Raw genomic sequence first — 20,841 nt, 5'->3', positions numbered from 1 at the left:
ACGACAGGTTTTCATCCAGAAGCCCCTAATGGGATCAAGCTTCATGGTTTCCTGCGGCCAGGAAATTGGGCGACCTACCCCCGAGGCTGACGTGCACCGTGGCGCCATGACCTGATATTAAAATGGCATGGTCATGGCAGGGGCTGTTGAGCCACCGCGAGTGGAACCACACACACACAACACGAGTCAGTAGGCTGATAGCGGGAAGAACAGAAAGCGGACGTCGAGGGAACCACTGCGGTGACGTCACCAGAGCAGGGATCCGAGTTTCAAAAAGGCGGAAAAATCCAGGCCTCTGATTGGACAGGAGGCTAAGGGGGGTACAGCATCGGAATGCCTTTGTAATAGGTAGGATAAGAGGAGGGGGATTCAGGCAGTAAAGGTTAGAGTCCTTCAAAGCATCGAAGTCAGCGGGGTGTTGGAGCAGCCGTTCGAGTCGTCCGTGTGACGAAGTTTAACGCAGCCAAGCCCAACTCTCCACGGAGTCGACGCACGGCATCGCCGTCCACAGCTTCTGCAGCATCAGATTGGGAGTAAGGTGAGTGTGGGCTAATTGATCAGAGGGAAGAAAGGGGAGCGCCAGGCAGGATAAATTGAGTCTAGGATCCCTGAAGGATAGGCTAGTTAGGGTCTGCTGACCCACACAATCACACGTAGTTTAGCGGGTTACCCACAGGGAATAAAATAACCAGTAGAGAATAAACTGTGTCGTGTGGTCTTTTGTGAGTGTGAAGAGGAGGGTGGAGTGCCTTGCGTTCGCGTGCATGCGCGGCTGTTTAGACGGCCTTTAAATCGGGGTGGAGTGACTCCCCTCAATCAGCGGCGCGCGCACGGCAGACACCCCTATCCTCTAACCCCTAACCCCAAGTTCCCCGCTTGTGATTGGGGTACGGAGCCGGGCAGGTAGCAGAGTCGGGTTTGTTAGTGCCTGGGCACGTAGGGCGTGTGCGCGAACAGATCCCGGGGGGCTAAGTGCCGGCCGCGGAGTCACGCGTCGGCGCGCTGTACCCCTATTGTTTACGCACAAGACGGGGTTTTACTGCACGGGCGTGCTCACCGCAGCGCGCCCGCCGCCGAGCCGCGTAGCGCGTCGTAAGTGTAGAGAAGTCGGCGCCACCAACTGAACCATGCCTACACGGGCAGCAACAAAGTCGGGGGCACAGGGGGGCGAGGAGTTGGAGGTCGGTAGCCAGAACCCGACAGAGCAGTCGGGGGGTAGTAGTACGATTGCGACAGAGGAGGCGGGGGACGGAGGGATTAGGACGGAGGAGGTGGGGGGCAGTAGCCCCCCCATACCCTATGTTTGTACCCTATGTGTGTACCATATGTGTGTACTTTATGTGTGTACCCTATGTGTGTGCCCTATGTTTGTACCCTATGTGTGTGCCCTATGTTTGTACCCTATGTGTGTGCCCTATGTGTGTCCCCTATGTTTGTACCCTATGTGTGTACTCGATGTGTGTACCCTTTGTGTGTACCCTACATGTGTACTCGATGTGTGTACCCTATGTGTGTTTGGTCGCCGACAGCACTTGCTCCAACAGTCTGTTAAGGCGACATTGGGGCCACACGGGGGATCTTTGTGTTTGGGGAGCGGTGGGCGTGGTGGGGAGCGGTGGGTGTGGTGGTTAGCGGTGGGCGTGGAGGGGAGCGGTGGGCGTGGTGGTTAGTGCACTGCGCGACGAACCCGGCGACCCATTCCAGCTCACGCCCAATCTGAGTGACGAAAATCTGCACCGGTTCTGGGCCTCCCCTCCTCGCGTGCGTTGCCCACCTTAATAGGTGTTCGCTAACATCACTTTCCCCAATAGTCTGTTCACGACTATACGGGGGATCTTTGTCCTTGTGTATCATGAATAACCAGAATATGTATTTATACTGGAGGAATCCGATTACCTATGAAGCTCTTTGGAGTGCCAGGTGGCTCAGATTGTCGAGCGAGCGGCTCGCAATCTGAAGGTTGCGACTTCTAATCCTGGTTGGAGGTTGACTCAGCCAATCATCCCGCCGGGGTGACTAAATCGAGAACCGCTGATATGAGGAGCGTTATCAACAGTGGTTGTCCTATGGATGGTCTCTTGGCCGTCATAGGAATGCGGAATTTCTGACCACAGGCTCAGGATTGTAAAGAGGATATGAGCACCAATGCTTCGATGCTCGTTTGAGTAGGAAATCACTTTGACTATACGAGTGTTGGTGTGTGTTTATGAGTGTGTATGATGAGTGTGTATGATGAGTGTGTATGATCAGTGTGTATGATGAGTGTGTATGATGCGGGTATATGATGAGTGTGTATGATGAGTGTGTGTGTGAGGGAGTGTGTATTATCAGTGTATGAGTGTGTTTATACTGGTAGGAACCTCCTGGTTACACCAGCCCACAGAGGATTATTGTGTCTGTCCGTCGTGCATCCAAAAATGGGAGGGGTGGGGCTGGGTGGAGAGGAGAGGGTGGGGAGGGGCTGGGTGGGGAGGGGAGGGTGGGGAGGGGCTGAGTGGGATGGTGGGGCTGGGTGGGGAGGGGAGGGTGGGGAGGGGCTGTGTGGGGAGGGTGGGGAGGGGCTAGGTGGGGAGGGTGGGGCTGGGTGGGGGGTGGGAGGGTTGGGGCTGGGTGGGAAGAGGCTGGTCACCCCGTGGTGCCCTTATAAAACTCAACGTTTAACCTACTCATGCCGGCTTGTGCCCGCCCTCACAGTCGGGCATATTTGCGGAATACACCACGTGCCGCCGTTGACCCTGGCAATTGACCGAGCAACCCAACGTTCCTACCAGCTCCCTCCGCAGGAATGTGTTGAGTGTGTATGATGAGTGTGTATGATGTGTGTGTTTGTGAGGGAGCGGTAATGTAGTGGGTGCGGGGGGCTGGTAGCAGATCCACCTTCTATTTAATTACCACAAAACCACGTGCAAAAATGTCCAACTAAACTAGTGTCAGAGGCCCCAAGGGGACAGGCGTCTATTACGTTTCCTGGCCAATCCCCATTTGGCAGAGCCAGGAGGCTGAATCCTTGCCCTCGGGGCTCCTCCAGAAACAACAAAAGCCATGGCAGGTGGCCACGTCGAATGTTCGAAAACTCACTGCGGAGGAGAGGCTGCCACTCCTCTGTCGGGAGCTGGACTGGTAACGCCTGGATCTCTGTGGTATTCAGGAGATCCGGTGGACCGGCTCTGGATCCTGCCACCTTGAGGGGTGGACAGTCCTCTACTCGGGACAGGAGACTGCCAAACAACAGGGAGTGGCTCTTCTTCTGAGCAAAATAATGAAGGAGTGGGAGCATGGTGGTGAGGTGTGGGAAGCTGTAAGCCCCAGGCTACTCTGGGCTTGTCTTCCCATAAACCAGAGGCGAGCAGTGGTGGTTGTGGTTATTCATGCCCCACCGAAGATGAGCATCAGTGTAGGGATTGAGGCAAGGTCGATGAGTCAGATGACTTCTATGACCTCCTGTCACAGGTGCTTGCTAAAGTGGCACCTCGGGATAGAGTCATCATGTTGGGTGACTTTAATTCCCGAGTTGGTCATGATTATGGCACCTGGTCTGGAGTGATTGGAAGGCATGGGCCAGATCAGCTCAATAACAACGGTAGGAGGCTGCTCGACTTTTATGCACATGGGTCCAAGCAAGAACATCTGCTGGACTACATAGTGATGGAACAGCGGATGCGGGCCCATGTCCTTGAAACCAGGACCTACCGTGGAGTTGATCTGCCCACTGACCATTGGTTTGTCATCTGTAAGATGCGCCTGTCATTCTTCCACTCCGGTGGTGGTATACACCCAGGACCCCATTCAAACTCACAGTGGCCTGGTCTCCGCTAGCTGATGAAATTTGCAAGCGAGAATTTCATCATCGCTTGCAGCTGGGGTTGGCATCGTCCCCCACTCCTCCTGATGCCGAGGGGAAATGGGCGAGGTTTAGGACTGTGGCTCATGCAGCTGCAATGGCTGCGTTGGGTACACGATCCAGATCTCCCCAGAGACCATGGCTGACAAAGGAGGTGTTCAGGCTGACTGAGAAAAAGCGACAGGACCACTCTCACCGTCTACAGCATCCCACTTTAGAGAATGAGGAGGCTTACTGCAACCGTCGCTCGGAGGTTCGGAAAGCCGTGAGGTGCTGCAAGGATGGGTGGTGGTCGCGGGTTGATGAGGAGATGGAGTAATTTTCAGTGCCACACCTATCATCATCATTAGGGGAAAGAAAGGTGTTCCGATCTCCAACCCCCAGGAACAGGTTTGCAGATTTTCTGAGCATTTGTGTGAGGTCTTGAGGGAGGGGAAATCCCTTAGTCTGAAAAACATCATGGGGCAAAGTGTAGAGGTAGTCACCAGCTGTGAGTGGCTGGCTGAGGTGCCATCTGTTGAGGAGGTACAAAAGGCGATCCAGAGTCTGAGACCGTCAAAAGCACCGGGCAGAGATGATATCCCAAGCAAATGCTGAGGGAGGGTGGCGTTTGTGCCCAGACTGCCCTACATGACATCATAATAAGTCTGGACCACTGGACAGGTTCTGCAGGATTGGAAGTATGCCCTGGTGGCCCCCCTCTTTAAGAAGGGGGACCGCACAGACTGCAACAACTACAGGGGCATCTCCCTCCTTAGTGTGCCGGGAAAGGTCCTGACAAGGATTATTCAACATCGCCTTGCCAGGCACGCTGAGGAGAGGCCTGCGGAGGCCCAATGCGGTTTCAGGAAAGGGCGGTCCTGCACAGATCCCATATTTTCTGTCCGTCTACTACAGCAGAGATGTAGGGAATTCCAACAGGACCTACATATTTGCTTAATTGACCTGGTCAAGGCCTATGATACCATCAGTAGGCCTGGGCTCTGGGTTGTTCTTTGTGCTTTCGGAGTCCCTGACTCTACTCACAATCATTAAGGACCTTCATGATGGTGAGCAGGCCCGGGTAAAACTACGTGGCCGGGAGTCGGAGCCATTCCCTGTTCACTTTTGGGTGCAACAGGGATGTCCTCTGGCTCCCATATGATTTAACATCTATTTTTACCGCGTAGTTCGTGAAGCCTTCAATGGCTGTACCGGAGGAATTTCCATCTGGTACAGATACAATGGGAGGCTAATTAATTCCCGGATGCGGTCAAGGGACGGCTCTCTATTGGTCAACCATGTTATGTATGCCAATGATCTGGTGATTGCTGCTCACTTAGAGGTGGAGTCGGAGGCGCTGCTGCTGCATCTGCTGCGTGCCACTAAGAGGTGGGGTCCTATCATCAGCCCCACCTGCCTGGATATTTTGTACCACCAGATACTCCACCCCCACAACTCCCAATTGGTCATGGGGCAGTTGTGGAGAGAGTAGAGAGTTTTCCATACCTGGGCAGTGTGCTCATGACCGGCTCCGGTTTGACAGCAGAGGTCTCGCTCCTAATCAGCCGAGCAGCATTATCTTTTAATCGGCTACGTAACGCTGTGCGGAAGCTACCTGGTCTGTCGCTCCATACGAATCTTCGGGTCTTCTTGCCCATGGTCATGCCCTCCCTTCTCTATGCTTGTGAAACGTGGAACCCGATAATGGAACATTTGCGTCGGTGAGAAATATTTAGGCTGGCCTGCCTACGATCCATCCTGGATTTAACCAGGCTGTATTGTGTGAGGAGCTCACAAATACTTGAAAGATCTGGAAAAAGTCCCATGGGTGAGCTCCTTTGGCAGGCAAGGCTGCGTTGGCCGGGTCATGTAGCCCGCATGCCCAGCCACCGCATGCCTAAACAGATTTTGTTCGGCCAGATAGAGGGGGCTAAACGGGCGTGGTACGAGTTAAAGCAGAGATGGAGTGATGTGGACCAGGAGGACTTGGAGCTGAGCGGACTTGCCGATAACTGGTACCAGCGGTGTCAATATCAGCCTCTGTGGAGGAGGCTCGTGAAGGACGCTACTGGGCAGTTGGAGGCAGTCGCCCTCCAGCAACAACGGAGGGCAGAGGAGCAACGCTCACAACAACGAGCGAAATGCCAGGTGGCTGAAATACATCAAGTTGGCACAGTATAGGGCACAGGTGGTGCATCGGCTAGTGATCTCAGTCAGTCGACCCATGGCACCTGGGTCTGGCCTGTGACCTCCTGCCAGTGGGCTTTCGACACTTCACGTGGCCTTCACGTGAACATAGCCTGGCACAAGCGTCGTGGTGACGTCACCGCCACTTAGTGGCGAATGTTGTTGTAAGCGGTTAGCGCGTCGCACTCCGAACCCGGCGAGCCGAGTTTGACTCACGGCCAACACCAGTGACGATTATCTGAACCGGTCCTGGGTCTCACCTAGGCAGACTCAGCCTCAAATGATTACCTGGTGCGATTTGTGTAAAAAAAACATAGCCACTAGGGAGGTGTTGGCCACCTACCCCCTCGTGTGCGTGCCGGGCTTCATAAGTGCCTCGCTAACAGCACTTGCCCCAACAGTCTGTCAAGGCTATACCCAGGATATTTGTCTTTGTTATGATGTGTGTGTGTGAGGGGCGGGTGTTGTTGTGTGAAGTTAAGTCAGCTCCCTCCCTCCCTCCTCCCTTCCCTCCCCCATTCCTCCTCTCCACTGATCACGGTCTCCACTCACGGCCAGCAGTCCGCCACGCCAGCGTCAGGAACAGCTCAACTCGGGGAATCGTCGGGGGTATCAACGGGGACCTCATCGCACCCCCGCGTCTCCCCCCCGAGTCCATTCCATGGGGGTTAAGGTGTGGGAGCGAGGAGAGGTTCGATGCCACCACCAGCTCCGACTGAGGTTTGAGCCCGCGGGTCGCCGCTGTCATCCAGCGGTGAGCGTGTGGCGGTGGATCGTGAGAGTGACCACGAGGTCAAGGTCGAGAGGTCGTCACGGCCAAAGTCGTTGGTGGCACCGCACCTCGCCATCGCTTCCTACCTGCTGCCAGATCCTGCGGCGGTTGCGAAGTCAACGGCCGACGTTCAAGGTCCGCTCTCACAGTCTCATCATCGTCGTCATTATCGTTATCATCGTCGTCGTCATCACCCCCATGATCACAGACGTCCTCTGGGTGCCAGTAACCTGCCCTACTCCACCCTGCACGGGTGTCCCAAACATCACCCCCCACCACCACCACCCTTCCTCCCGTTTACACCTACAGCAGATTTCTGTGTTGCATTCTATTCTGAACCTCCAAATTGCTTACCCCATTACATCTGTCTATCATTATTGTATCATTCCTTTGCCTTTAGGTCAATTACCAGCATTGGATATCGTCCCTTCTAGCGATGCGTTCTGCCCAAATCCACGTTTAACTTTTCCTAACCCTCCATAGATATATCTGCCCTGCTGCATGTGTCAACCTATGATGCGTGTGCTCCCCCTTTCTGCCTATGGGTGTTGTAATTATTATTCTAATTTACATTTCTAAGGCGTATTTTATCCGCAGAACCAAATGCGTGAGAGTGTATGGACAACAGAAAATAAACAGAACCTGCAGGGCAAACGGCCAGAACGAAGAGGTAAAGGCCAGTTGAAAGAGGCGCGTTTTCAAGACGGCACTTGAATATCTCAAACAGCTCTGATTGTCTTCTTAGCAAAGGCAAAGCGTTCCAAAGATTGAGAGTTGCACTGGCAAAAAAGCCCAATCACGCCCGCAGGAAATGAGCTTGACTCCGAACAAGAAGACGATTCGGAGATCTCAGGGGACACCTCGTTTGAGTATGAGAGATGGGCCAGTTCCTCTGCATAATTCCAAGCGTTGCGCCACCTCTTCACGATACTTTGCGCACTTTTCATCCTGCGTGCTCCCAATGGCGGAGCAAGGATTTTCAGGTAGGCGGGGCAACCCCTCCAGCAATGAAAAATGATAGAGGAGTTGCTAGTAAGTAAGAAGTTGTTTGTAAGTAAGGAGTTGTTAGTGAGTAAGGGCTTGTCCCTTGCTTTTTATTCGACGCGTGTGCGGCGATGGCGCAGCCATCGATCGAGGGTCGAGTTCGAACCGCGTTGTGTGATCGGCATCGCACTCGCTGAAGGTGAATGCCTTCAGGGAAGTCGTGGACTGTATACGCAACTGCGCACAATTCTGAGTCACTTATAACCGCTTTGCCGTTACTTATTGCCAATTATGGACTCGGACTATTGTCCTATCATCTCATAGAGTCCCTGGCACGTAATAATATGCTAGACAGTGGCAGTGGGGGTCGCAAAATGCCGATTACTAATAAACCCCAATTATCAGATCGAAATTATGGATTTCGATCGGCTCATCGTATTTACGTATGTGTATGTTAAAACTTATTTCGCACTGTCTGTAGCCAACCGTGCTCATCGGATGTGCACCGCTGTCTCTCCGTTCTCTTCCGTGCGTGCGCGTGACGATGGCAGCGGCAAGATGTTCAGGAGTTCGATGCCAATGTTGAGGTCTGCTGCGCTCGCCACAACGAGAGGGCTTCGAGAGAGAGAGTTTGTGTCGTTTTGCTGTTCCTCCTCCTCCGTTGAAGGAGCGCAGACTACAGCGGTTTACTATATGATCCATAGTTTCGTCTACAGCGACACACTCCACTGCTCCTGACACGGTTATCTGGCTTGGCTACCTGAATGTGAAATTGTAGTTTTTGCTCTGCGTCTACATCAGCCTGAAGAAAGAAGTTGGGTTTACATGGCCATAATCGCACTACTTCGGCTCGTCTTTAATGTATGTATATGTATCTATGTGTCTCTGTGTATCTCTGTCTGTAGCTCTACGGGTCTCTGTCTGTATCTCGATGAGTCTCTATGGGTTTACTATACGGTCCGTAGTTTGGGTTGCATGGCCACAAGCGCACTCCTGTGGCTCATGTCTTTAATTCACCATTCATGAAGGTGATGTGCGCCTGTTGGTGATGTTCTTAATGGGGCTGATGGTTCCACCGGTATCTTCGAGGAGGAATGTCAAGGCCACGAGGTGTGTGATGATGTTTGGGTCTCAAATGAGGAGGTGTTTATTGAGGACGTCCGCCTTTTTCCACTCTTTTCACCGCCAGCAGCAGCGTTCCTCCGGATTTGCCTTTCATCATCAAGTTCAGCTGTTCTTACTTGGACAAATAACAATGAAACGTCCTTCTGTCAGATTACTGCCGGATGAAGGTCTTAACACGCCATGTAGATCATGGGGAGGGTGGGGGGGGGATGTTGACCATACTTCACCACGCTGACCAATGCGGATTTGTGGCCGGGGGCAGGACCGGTCCAGACGCCTTGGTTGATCCGTACGGATGATGCGATGTGGATGTTACGCCCATGTGATGTAGTAAGGAGCTGGGTCGATTGTTACATCGCACCGGACCCCGCGAGAGGTGATGGCGGATTCGAGAGGCCTTCATCCAGCAGTGGATTGACCATTTATGCTGATAATCCCCGATTAAATTGAGCCGTGGGAATTATCGGGCCCCACATGTTATGCTTAAGTACCCCCCCACCCCACTTCCTCGTAGAGTTTTGAGCTCTCCGCTCGCTCCACTTTTCTCACCACTTACCCTGCACCACCCGGATGTGAAGTGAGCAAGGAGGAGATGGGGGAATGGGGAGGGTGTGAAGTCTTTAAAGAGAAGTGCCTCTGAGCCTTTGTTGTAATAATTCAATTATTGACTCGTTCGAGTGCGTGCGGTGCAGAGAACGAATATAAGAATGGGATGTTATCTGTGTCTCCGTGTCTCGTTGACTCTATGCACCCATGTCCCGTGTCTCTTTGACTCTATGCGCCCATGTCCCGTATCTCTATGACTCTATGCGCCCATGTCCCGTGTCTCTATGACTCTATGCGCCCATGTCCCGTATCTCTATGACTCTACGCGCCCATGCCCCGTGTTTCTATGACTCTATGCGCCAATGCCCCGTGTTTCTATGACTAATGTGCCCATGCCCCGTGTTTCTATGACTAATGTGCCCATGTCCCGTATCTCTGTGACTCTATGCACCCATGTCCCGTGTCTCTGTGACTCTTTGCGCCCATGTCCTCGTGTCTCTGTCTCGTGTTTCCGTGTGCCCAGGACTCCATGTGCAAACCTCTCTGCGTCTCTGCCTCCACGTCCTTCCACCGTATTCATCTTGCTCCCCCCCCCTTTCGCTCCTGCTTGCTCCTCTTTCTTACCCTCCCTCCTATTGCTTCCCTCCTCCCCCCTAACCCTTGCCTCCTCGCCCCACCTCAACCTTGCTTCCTCCTAGCCCTTGCTCGCTCCTCATCACTGCCCTCTTCCCTCGTCTGGACTCCTTCCATTCTGCCCCCCGCCCCTCCGCGCTATACCTACGATCCACTCCTGCACCCCCCCCTTCCCTCGGCCCTGCCTTCACCTCGCTGCCCCTCAATTTCCTTGCCCCCTTTTGCCCCCTTTTGCCCCCTGTATCACCCAGATGCGCTGCCGCTCCTCGGGGGAACTGGCCAGCGTCGCCCTCTCGATCCCGTTCACCGCGTCCCTGTGTCACCTTCCCCCCCCCCCATCCCACCTTCATCTGCTTGCTCCCTCTCCTACCCCCTTGGGCCCCCTGACCCTCCGCCCCGACCCCCAGATGCGCTGCCGCTGCTCGTGGCAGCTAGCGCGCGCCGCCGTCTCGGCGCTGTTCGCCGCCTCTCTCCTCGCCTCCATCACGGCCGCATACGCCGCGGGGTTCCGCCTCGCCTCCTCCGAGCGCTGCCACCTCTCGTTCGGCCTCTACGGCGCCGCGCTGATGCTGCACCTCGTAGCGCAGTCCGTGTGCGCCACGCTGGGGCACCGCGAGATGAGGCACCTCGCCCGGGTGCCACCCGCGCAAAGGGGCAGCGTGGCCCTCTGCATAGCGGCCTTCCAGGTCAGGGTTCACGATCGCGGTCTGGGTCTTCACTTCGTTGTCCTTCGACCCGCACCGCCGATGAGCACGGTCGGCTACGTACGATGCGAAAGAGGTTCAATGTAATACGTTGCCTCACACAGAGAGCCATAGACTCACACAGAGAGCCACAGACTCACACAGAGAGCCACAGACTCACACAGAGAGCCATAGACTGCTGCTACTCTACATTTCCACGTGACGATAAGCCACTTTGTTGGGCTATCATTTGTGATAGCCGGGTCGCTTCTGAAAAAAAGAGCTCAGTGGGCCTTACCTGGTACAAAAAAAAGTTTCAATATATAGTTTCTAGTTAATCCTTCCCCTGGCGTCGCCGCCTCTGCCGCCGCAGGAGGACCCCTGCTACCTGCGCGAGTGCCTCCTGTCGGCACGCCGCATCGCCTACCCGGACCTGCGCGTGCTCATGGTGGTGGACGGAAGCGCCGACGAGGACCAGTACATGGGGGACATCTTCGGCGAGGTGATGGGGGGCCCCGCCGACTCGCGGTGCCGCTGGGAGGGGAACTTCCACTCGGGGGCCCAGGACTCGGACGGGGAGTCCCGGGTGCGCGACGCCGTAAGGGCGCACCGCTACGCGTGCGTCATGCAGCGATGGGGAGGCAAGAGGGAGGCCATGTACACGGCCTTCCGCGTGCTCGCAGAGTCCGTGGACTACATACAGGTGAGTTCCGGCGGGGAGATGGTACGGGGTAGAGAAAGGGATGAAGCGGGGGGCGGGGCACGGGGTGGTGGTGGGGGGGGGGGCACGGGGAGGGAGAGAGGGTGCAGCAGACGGGGAGAGCGAAGGATGAAGAGCAGCACGGGAAGGGATCACGGGGAGGAGAGGGGGTGAAGATTCGGGCGGTGCGGATAAGGCAGAATGGCAGGGGTGGGATAGGCGGAGCAGAGTGGATCGGATGTGGGGAGAATGCGAGGGGCTTGAGAGGTCGGGGAAAGGGAGATGTAGGGGGTCATTGGATCACAGGGATGAGTGTGCGTGAAAAAATAGCTTCATAACTCATCGGATTCCTCCAGTCTAAATACAAATTCTGATTCTGAAACACGGGGGAATCGCATTGGGGGGGGGGGGGGGGGGAGGGGTTGACGTCGCAAAGGGAGGAGGAGGCGAAGGGAGAGTGCCTAGGGAGTCGTCCAACGCGCCCCTCCCCCGCCCAGGTGAGCAGCGTTACGTGTGCGCGCGCGCGTGCGTCTCAGGTCTGCGACTCGGACACCGTGCTGGACTCCGCGTGCACCCACGAGCTCGTGAGGGTGCTGGAGGCGGACCCCTGCGTCGGCGGGGTCGGCGGGGACGTCCAGGTGAGACAGGGGAGGGGACGTGCAGGTGAACGGTGGGGAGGGGATGTGCAGGTGGGGGTGGGGAGGGGACGTGCAGGTGACGGTGGGGAGGGGACGTGCAGGTGAACGGTGGGGTGGGGATGTGCAGGTGAGGGTGGGGATGTGCAAGTGAACGGTGGGGAGGGGAAGTGCAGGTGGGGAGGGGATGTGCAAGTGAAGGTGGGGGGGGGGGTAAAGTGCGAGGGGGTGGGGGAGGAGTGGAATTGTGGGTGGCGCTGCCGTGAAAAACACTGACGACGCCAGAGTTGGTGTTGTGGCCGTGGGGCATGGTAATGGGCGTGATATCTGCTAGCATGGAAGCAACGGGAAGGATGGGATTAGGGTTCGGGATAAAGATCGGGTTATGCTTCGGGTGGGTGTACAATAATTTCTCAGAAGAGTGGTGTTTTGTTACACTACAGTCTCATATTGATAAATTATCCCTTCACATTTGCTGCACGTAGGTGCCAGCGATGGTCCAAGGGTAATTTGATCGCCCGTCTGTAGCCGCCCATCTCCAAGTCCCTCCGTCTGCTTGCTTGTTTACCTGTCTGCCTGTATGTCCGCCTCTTCGTCTGCCCGTCTACTTGTTTATCCATCTGTCTACCTTCCTCCATCCCTCCATGCCCGACCGCTCGCCCGTCTATCCATCCGCCCCTCCCCCCCCTCCTTGGCTGCCAGATCCTCAACCGGTACGCGTCGCTGCTCGCCTTCCTGAGCAGCGTGCGCTACTGGGTGGCCTTCAACGTGGAGCGCGCCTGCCAGTCCTACTTCGGCTGCGTGCAGTGCATCAGCGGCCCCCTGGGCCTCTACCGCAGCTCGCTCGTTCGTGAGATCCTCGAGGCCTGGTACGGGCAGCGCTTCCTCGGCTCGCCGTGCAGCTTCGGCGACGACCGCCACCTCACGAACCGCGTGCTCGGCCTCGGCTTCTCCACCAAATACACGGCGCGCGCGCGCTGCCTGACCGAGACCCCCGCGGGCTATCTGCGCTGGCTCAACCAGCAGACGCGCTGGAGCAAGTCCTACTTCAGGGAGTGGCTCTACAGCGCCACGTGCTTCCACAAGCACCACCTGTGGATGACTTACGAGGCGGTCGTCACGGGCTTCTTCCCCTTCTTCCTGGCCGCCACGGTGGTGCAGCTCTTCTACCGCGGCAGCGCATGGGCCATCCTTACCTTCCTGCTCATCGTGCAGGTGGTGGCGCTGCTCAAGGCCGGCGTCGCGTGCGCCCTGCGCGGCCGCGTCGTCATGATCTTCATGTCGCTCTACTCGCTCCTCTACATGAGCAGCCTCCTGCCGGTCAAGATTTGCGCCTTGGCCACCGTCAGCAGCGCCGGTTGGGGCACCTCGGGCAGGCGGACGATGGTCACCAACCTCGCCGGGCTCGTGCCCGTGCTCGTCTGGGCCGCCGTGCTGGCCGGCGGCGTGGTTCGCACGGTGAACAAGGAGATGGCCTCGCCTCCGGCCCCGTCGGAGCGGTCTTTGGTGTGGGCCGGCGCGGCGCTGTATGCGAGCTTCTGGGCCGTGCTCATGGCCCTGTACCTGGGGCTCGTGGCCAGGTGGTGCTGTCGAGGGAGATGGAGGCAGCACCTGTACGAAGTGCAACCGGACGTTTGATTGGATGGAAATTAATTCGAGAGATAGAGGAGGTAATAAGATGACTGCCACGTGGCCTCGTTTGGCCGGAGCAGTCGGGGTTCCAGCAGTGGATGGAGCATGGCTGATGAGATGATAAGAACTGCCAGAGGACCTGGTTGACCGGGACCAGTCCTGGTTGTTTTTCAGAGACGCTGCTCCGTTAACATTTTGTTAAAATCATGGAGTGGTGGCACAGTTGTTCAGCACCCCACAGTGTGAACGACATCGCAGGTGACCTGAGAGTGGCATATGAGATCTGGTCCGGGCCTGGTACAACTCCTTTCACCAACTTACATTGACCAGCATGGTGAAGTATGGTCAATCAACCCCCCATGACCGACACGGCGTGACGCGGCCTGTGGGAGGAGGCCTTCATCCAGCAGTGGATTGACAAGGGGATTGTAATTACCACACGCATGCACAGTATTTATAAACACGGTACATTCATGTTTTACAGATTTCATGAAAGGATATCGTTGCACTTCATATTAATAAAGCATTATTGTTGAATAAAGATATTTGTACACCAAATTAGAGGTGTTCGCTTTACGCCTGCACACACATGGAGTGTGGCTGTTGTAGCATTTGTATAGTTGACGTGCTCAGCATTCGATTGTATGTTGAACTTCTTTCGCACCGTACGTAGTAGCCAACCGTGTACATCCGCGGTGTGGTTCTTTCAGTTGGCGCTGCGTGGACTGAATACCCGTGAGTGTAAGACTCGTATTTTTCGATTCAAATATATTGTACGATCCTGCCAGCCCACTAGAGGCCGCTAAATCTACGGTAATATTTTGGACAACCATATATTTTTTTACCCTGCGGCACCCCACAGAAAGGAGAGCGAGAGCCAAGGACGTGATGCATGGAAAAGGGAAGAGAGAAAAATGGGAAATAAAACTATTTTTTATTTTACCAGGTAAGGCCCACTGCGCTATGTTGCTCTTTTTCAGAAGCGACCTGGCCACATATGATAGCTCAACGAAGTGGCTTATGTAGAAATGTATAGCAGCCAAATACTCGAAACGCATATTTATAAATGTGGAGGGGGAAAACGGGAGGACCCGGAGAACAATCCACACGACCAGGGGTAGAACATGCAAACTACAAATATATACAGGCGTCATGGTCGGGATCGAACCCGCGGCCTCCTCCATACCAGACAAGGGAGTTAACGTCTCGCCACCACGCGCCCTAACGATAAACTAAATCTGAAAAGTGTGCAAAGCAGCATGGAGAGATGTGTGCTTTCAATGACACCGAGACATGCAAATCGGAGAAAATATTGACAGAAAATAATTGCTGTATTGTGAAGGGTCATTTCCCGAAACGTCACCTACTATAGGCGCCACGGTGGCGAGATGTTCATTACCTCGTCTGGTATACAGGAGGTCGTGAGTTCGATTCTGACGCCTGTATATTTTGCGTTTTGCATGTTCTCCCTGGGGTCGCGTGGATTTTTCTCCGGGTTCTGGTTTTTCGCTCCACATTTAGAAACATGCGTTTAGAGTATTTGGCTAATATTAATTTTCACACGATAAGCTACTTCTTTGAGCTATAATTTGTGGCCAGGTCGTTTCTGAAAAAAGGCCTACAGTATATAGCTCAGCGAGCCTTACCTGGTGAAATAAAAAAAAAGTTTTAAGATATGTTTTTTTTATTTTTAAATCAGTACTTTTGATGAATGTATTTAATTTATGTTATCTGTGCACGTGCACCACTGCCGACGCAGCAGGAACAGCATCACTAAATAAATTTGTAATGGGTTCCAGGAGACTTGCGACGTAACTTGGAGGCAACACTTAAATTTATAACGACGTAACACGGCACCCTTTTTCCCCGCTCTCTAAGGAGGTACAGCCTCCGGGCTAACGTGCCCTATCACTCGGGGTAACCTAGCGCCCTCTGGCTAGGGGTGACCTACGACCCAGCCCAGGTACGGGTCCTGACCACTAGTCCGTACTCGGGCCCGGCCCTTACAAGGACGTTGTGTCCCGAAGTCCCAGGGTCCTAGCTAGGGAGGCCAGGCTGACCCGACCCAACGAAGGTATGGGTCCTGACGACTGGTCCACGCTCGGCCCCGGCCCTTACAAGGACGTCGGGTCCCGGGTCCCAGGGTCCTAGCCTAGCTGGTCTTCAGTCTTCGTAGCACTCCTCGAGCCGACCTGCGAGCCGCCTTTTATACACGTCCCGGGGACTCTCCCGCCCCCGGTACCGCCCCCTTTCTGGAACCTTCCAGGGGATCCTGGAAAGCCCCCCCCCCAGCACCTCACCTGGAGTTGGGGAGGGGAACCCGGCCTCTCTATGGTCCGGCTCTCTCTCTATCCCCTTAAACAGGTTGGCGCCCCCTACAGACCCCTGGCCGCAACTGCAGGTAAGTGAACAGGCAGTGTGTGCATACGTATTTCCGACGCTACACGTTGATGAAGCAAGTCGGTTTGGGTAGGGGACACATCATGGCGAGATGGTAGTGGAGGGTCGAGACTAAGAACGGAGCAGCAGCCAAAGGAGAGATCACGCCCGACAGGGCATCCACGGCGAGAGATGGGAGCTATGCAATCAGCCCGTGCGCAGGGGCTATGGGTGGATTGGTGCGTCACAAAACCGTGAAGAGATGGCGACTGTTTGGATAAATCTTCATTCAATAGTGGATTGATCATGGCTGATGTTGATGATTCAAGAAAATCGATTATTGAGTGGTAGCGCCACCTCGAATGGAATCGATACACCCAAAGCGGTTACGATAATGACAGTATTCACGATTAAATTTTGATTTAAAGCTTTCGTGACTGCAGGGATTCATATTCTTGGTTCTTTCGGTAAAGTCACGTAGAAGGGAAACAATAAAATAATAAAAATATAAAACAATAAAATTATCACGTTTCGACTGCAACACAAGCAATCATCATCAGGTGTGGTTTTCACACCTGATGATGATTGCTTGTGTTGCAGTCGGTACTTCCGATTAGCACGGTTGGCTATGTACGGTGCGAAAGATGTTCAACATACATACATATGTATTGGCTGGACGTGCCACCACTTCTTTCGCACCGTACGTGGCCAACCGTGCTAACCGGATGTGCAGGGGAAGGACAGCTAAACACAAAAAGCGGTTCTCAAGAAATGGGTTATGAATTTACTTGATTTAAAAGTATATAGCGCCAGTGGCTTCCTAATATCGGAAGAGCGTTCCAGACGGCTGCAGAAACGCGTCTGAAAAAGCGCGATGCAGTGGCAGTCTTGGTCTATGGCCAGCCAAAAGGCGCTGCGAGGATGACCAGAGTTCGCGTGATGATGGTTTATGCTACTTGACAAGATCAGCAAGATGTTTGTGGTTTATTTGTGGCCAAGCACTTTTGTGTGCAATGAGTGCGACCTTATGGGACGTCACTAGAGCCCCATATTGATTGGCACGCTGGATCGTACCCTTAAATGTATACAATATATACCATTGACGATGTTTGAAACTCTCGCGTCGAACAACCCGGGGATACCCAGTCTCCCGTAGGATAGCTACGAGATATGAGCCGCTTCTGTTTTGTGTTGCATCTTCCGCTGCAGCATCGTAGCAGCATTTGAGTCGTTTTATGTGCTACGAAGAAGGACCATTTCCCGACACGTCGCCTATCATATACAGTATTTAAATGTTAAGGCCACACACAGTTTTATGGACCAATGAGTGATTTTATTTTGTAAATAAGTGAGCAGGGAGGAGCAGAGCTTGGGCAAATCCTCCGGTGACGGGGGATTCCCCAGTGACGTCACTCGATATTCAGAGTGCGCGAGGCTTGGGCTGAGTGTACGACGTTTCATTCTCAGGTCCTCGTCTCACCTCTTCATCTCGCCAGTCACGAGTCATCTCCATTACCAAAGCTCACCTCATCTTCATATGTCCGAATCACATTACTCACCTCTTCACATCTCATAATCTTATATTCGTAACCTCTTCATTTACCACAGCTTAACTCATTTCACCTCGTCTCAGCTATCACCTAATCTCACCACTATCTCCCATCTCTCATCATTATCTCATTTCTCACCTCAACCTCATGACTCTTGGAGTCGAAGATGTTAATGTATATGCTAATGAATGTCTTATTGTACGGTAATGCATATGTTAATGTATATGCCAATGCATATGTTAATATACATGTTTGTTGTATGTTTTGATACTGGTAGGAACCTCCTGGTTACACCAGCCCACAGGGGATTATTGTGTCCGTCCGTCCGTCGTGCATCCAAAAATGGGAGGGGTGGGGCTGGGTGGAGAGGGGAGGGTGGGGAGGGGCTGGGTGGGGAGGGGAGGGTGGGGAGGGGCTGGGTGGGGAGGGTGAGGCTGGGTGGGGCTGGGTGGGGAGGGGCTGGGTGGGGAGGGTGGGGCTGGGTGGTGGGTGGGAGGGGTGGGGCTGGGTGGGGAGAGGCTGGTCACCCCGTGGTGCCCTTATAAAACTCAACGTTTAACCTACTCACGCCGGCTTGTGCCCGCCCTCACAGTCGGGCATATTTGCGGAATACACCACGCCGCCGTTGACCCTGGCCATTGACCGAGCAACCCAACGTTCCTACCAGCTCCCTCCGGAGGAATGTGTTTTATGTGGTTATGTATATGTTAATGCTTGTTTAAGTGTGTATGCACATGTATAGGTCAATGCACACGTGAGTGCATATGGCATTGTGTATGTTATTGCAGATGTTGATGCTTATGTTAATGTATATGGTGATGCGCGTGATTGTCACACAAGTGACATCACATATATCCCTCTATTTAAGACCGAAACAGGAGGAGGATTTCTCCACAACTTTGGCTGTCGCCTGATAATGCCGGTTGTAATTACTGGCGAAACATCGTACTCGAATTGTAATTGTTGTGGTGGGTTTACTCTCCAACACAACCGGTGTGCTGAACTAGTAACGAATTGGCATCGTTTGTTTACGTGACAAACCTTACTAATTGGCTGTGTCGGCTGGTGGTGGGTTTAACGACATTTATATTTACGCGATCCAACCCAAAAAACCTCAATTATGGATAATATTGGTCGCGAAAGCCTAGGTGTTAAACTCCACGATTCAGTTTTCTACTCATCCAAACAGCCTCGGCACCATACTCGACATGGATATGTCGTTTGATCACCACGTGCAAAAAAATAGTCAGGTCGTGACATTTTCATATCGGGGTGCTCGACGAGACATCCGACCACTATTGAGTCGTGACATAGCCAACACAGTTGCGTGTGACATAGCATCAACAAAGCTCGAATATTATACATGTCAACCCATACGCTTTACCTCGTATTCTTGTACAGGGTAATTGAGTTTTCAGGTCCATATGGCGTAGAGCCGTTTCAATACGGGCAACATTTTTTTTGTCTATTTGTTTGCGTTTCTCCCTTGTGATCGGACTTTGTAGGATGAACGTTGAGATTTATAAGGACACGGGGTGACCAATAAGGTGTGAATTGGGTCTGTAATAAGGTAGGCAGCGATAAGGGGTTGTTTTATTGCAACTCACTACTCTATGGGACGTCTGGCAAACAAACATTACCAGGCTGCACCGTGTATAAAACTCGTTGGCACGTGTCGTGACGGGTACTGCAAGATCCCACCATGGTTTATGCAAGGAGCATAAACCATCACCACACGAATTCCGGTCATCCTCGCAGTGGCTTTTGGCTGCTAGCCATCGAACATAGACGGTTACTGCATCGCGCCGTGCTTTCAGATGCGCTTCTGCGGCCGTCTGGAACGCTCTTCTTTCCAATATTAGGAAGCCACTGGAGCTATGCAACTTTAAATCATTTACATTGAAAATTCATTTCTTTAGAACTGATTTTTGTGCTTCGTTTGTTGTCCTTCCCCCGGACCTCCGATTAGCACGGTTGGCTACGTACGGTGCGAAAGAAGCTCTCTACAAACTTACATAGTATAGGAGGGTCACCTCCTCGCATTCCTTACCTCAGGATCACCTCTTCACATTTCTTATCTCAGGATCACCTCCTCACCTCAGCGTCACCTTCTCACATTCTTCACCTCAGGGTCACCTTATCACTCACATTCCTTATCTCAGGGTCACCTCCTTATCTCAGGGTCACCTCCTCACTCACATTCCTCACCTCAGCGTTAACTCTTCACTGACATTCCTCACCTCAGGGTCACCTCCTGACCTCGGGGTCACCTCCTCACTCACATTCCTCACGTCAGGGTCACCTCCTCACTGACATTCCTCACCTCAGGGTCACCTCCTGACCTCGGGGTCAACCTCCTCACTCACATTCCTCACTTCAGGGTCACCTCCTCACCTCAGGGTCACCTCCTCACTCACATTCCTCACCTCAGGGTCACCTCCTCACCTCAGGGTCACCTCCTCACTGACATTCCTCACCTCAGGATCACCTCCTCACCTCAGGCTCACCTCCTCACTGACATTCCTCACCTCAGGGTCACCTCCTCACTGACATTCCTCACCTCAGGGTCACCTCCTCACCTCAGGGTCACCTCCTCACTGACATTCCTCACCTCAGGGTCACCTCCTCACTGACATTCCTCACCTCAGGGTCACCTCCTCACCTCAGGGTCACCTCCTCAGTGACATTCCTCACCTCAGGGTCACCTCCTCACTGACATTCCTCACTTCAAGGTCACCTCCTCACTGACATTCCTCACCTCAGGGTCACCTCCTCACCTCAGGCTCACCTCCTCACCTCAGGGTCACCTCCTCACTGACATTCCTCACCTCAGGGTCACCTCCTCACCACAGGGTCACCTCCTCACTGACATTCCTCACCTCAGGGTCACCTCCTCAAGGTCACCTCCTCACTGACATTCCTCACCTCAAGGTCACCTCCTCACTGACATTCCTCACCTCAGGGTCACCTCCTCACCTCAGGCTCACCTCCTCACCTCAGGGTCACCTCCTCACTGACATTCCTCACCTCAGGGTCACCTCCTCACCACAGGGTCACCTCCTCACTGACATCCCTCACCTCAGGGTCACCTCCTCACTTCAAGGTCACCTCCTCACTGACATTCCTCACCTCAGGGTCACCTCCTCACTGACATTCCTCACCTCGGGGTCACCGCCTCACTGACATTCCTCA

The 20,841-nt window shown here is 53.8% G+C and overlaps 1 protein-coding gene across 1 annotated transcript; it reads left to right on the top strand.

Annotated features, from left to right (window-relative positions):
* The first annotated feature begins 1,127 nt into the window (after positions 1–1,127).
* Positions 1,128–14,267, top strand: LOC116945789 (hyaluronan synthase 3-like). The gene is made up of 5 exons (XM_032960322.2): positions 1,128–1,271; positions 10,478–10,756; positions 11,127–11,456; positions 11,990–12,091; positions 12,791–14,267. The coding sequence occupies exons 1-5, from the start codon at positions 1,128–1,130 to the stop codon at positions 13,724–13,726; spliced, it is 1,791 nt and encodes a 596-aa protein (XP_032816213.2). The 3' UTR covers positions 13,727–14,267.
* Positions 14,268–20,841: the final 6,574 nt, after the last annotated feature.

This window comes from Petromyzon marinus, chromosome 25 (genome assembly GCF_048934315.1).
Source record: "Petromyzon marinus isolate PM22_M1 ecotype Great Lakes invasive population chromosome 25, UKy_Petmar_22M1.pri1.0, whole genome shotgun sequence".
Taxonomy (NCBI): domain Eukaryota; kingdom Metazoa; phylum Chordata; class Hyperoartia; order Petromyzontiformes; family Petromyzontidae; genus Petromyzon; species Petromyzon marinus.
This window is presented reverse-complemented; position numbering and strand designations above follow the sequence as displayed.